This window comes from Camelina sativa, chromosome 8, assembly GCF_000633955.1.
Source record: "Camelina sativa cultivar DH55 chromosome 8, Cs, whole genome shotgun sequence".
In the NCBI taxonomy this organism is placed as follows: Eukaryota; Viridiplantae; Streptophyta; class Magnoliopsida; order Brassicales; family Brassicaceae; genus Camelina; species Camelina sativa.
In genome coordinates this window covers 27,479,746-27,480,939 of record NC_025692.1, presented here as the reverse complement: position 1 = coordinate 27,480,939, position 1,194 = coordinate 27,479,746, and the positions used below count along the sequence as shown (strand labels likewise).

General features: G+C 39.1%; 1 protein-coding gene across 1 annotated transcript in view; it reads right to left on the bottom strand.

The window, feature by feature from the left end:
- LOC104708999 (thylakoid ADP,ATP carrier protein, chloroplastic-like) overlaps window positions 1-613 on the bottom strand; it is a 2,554-nt gene extending 1,941 nt beyond the window's left edge. Inside the window, exon 1 of the mRNA XM_010425657.2 lies at window positions 104-613. Coding sequence (XP_010423959.1) covers window positions 104-532 — 429 coding nt within the window. The 5' untranslated portion in view covers window positions 533-613. The remainder of the gene's footprint in view (window positions 1-103) is intronic.

Genomic DNA, 1,194 nt, shown 5'->3' with positions numbered 1-1,194 from the left:
AAAAAAAAAAAAGAAAACACACGTGCGAGAAAACCTTAAAGTTGTTGAGAATGAGAGGAGAGAGAGAGAGAGAGAGAGAGAGAGCTCTCTTAGTCTTCTTTACCTGCATTAGGAGCTTTATTCGGTCAAGCGGTGCTGTCACCGACTTCGCGGCGGCTCCGGCGAACGCTCCGGCGAAGAACAGTGCGGCGTCTTTCGGTACGAACGACAGTAAAGCGATCGGATTTTTCAAGAGCTGAGCCGAAGTAGGCGCGAACTCATCCTCCTCCTTGCGAATCACCACCGAAACCGACGCGAATGCTCCGCCATTCCCACCGTTAAACTGAGATTCCTTCCGATCTCTCCTAGTCGCTACAGATAAGGAGGTGAAATTGGTAAAACCGCCACCACCGCTTCTTTTGTTCCTTGTCCGACGATTCGACGACACGTTGTTCTCCATGAGGCTCCATGAAGGTTCCTCGGTGAGAGCGAAATCAGAGGTCCTGAGTGAAGGAACACTACGGAATTGAAGTAGAGACTTCTCTTCTCCCATGGCGGATCAAATTTTTGGATTTCTTATTTTTTTTTTTTTTGTGGGCTTCCAAAATCTCTCGCCTGCCTGAGAGGAATATTCAGATTTAAATTTGGGTTTATACATTTGCAACAAAATTGTACTATAAATAAATTGTCTCCGGTGATGGCATTCCTGTAAATAAAACAGTTAGTATATTTTTAATAATGGGATCCAAACAAAAAAGCTCTAGTCAAATTAGTGGGCTCAGTTGGGCTTTTTCCGAGACTTGGAAGTTGGAACATACCATTATGAAAAATATAACTTCCGGCCAAAAGTAACGGTTAGTCCGTGTAATTAAATTTTCAGATTTTACGAAAATGACAAATATCGTTAAATACTTTTGAATCTTCTGATATGTTTCCCATGAGAAGGGCCATTTAAATTTGTAATTGAAAAAAAAAAAAAAATAGATTCCTACTTTTATGAAAAATTGCTGACAATACGTACATTCAAGATATGTACCATAGTAATATGTATCTCACGTGAAATCAACAGATATCAACTACATATATATCGTGGTGCAAGTCGTATACGTTTACCTTAACTACCTCTATGGAATCGTGTCGTTGATAAAAATGATTTAAATATAAATTCCTTAAGAAAATATTTACTTACACAATACAAATTCAAGAACTAATATA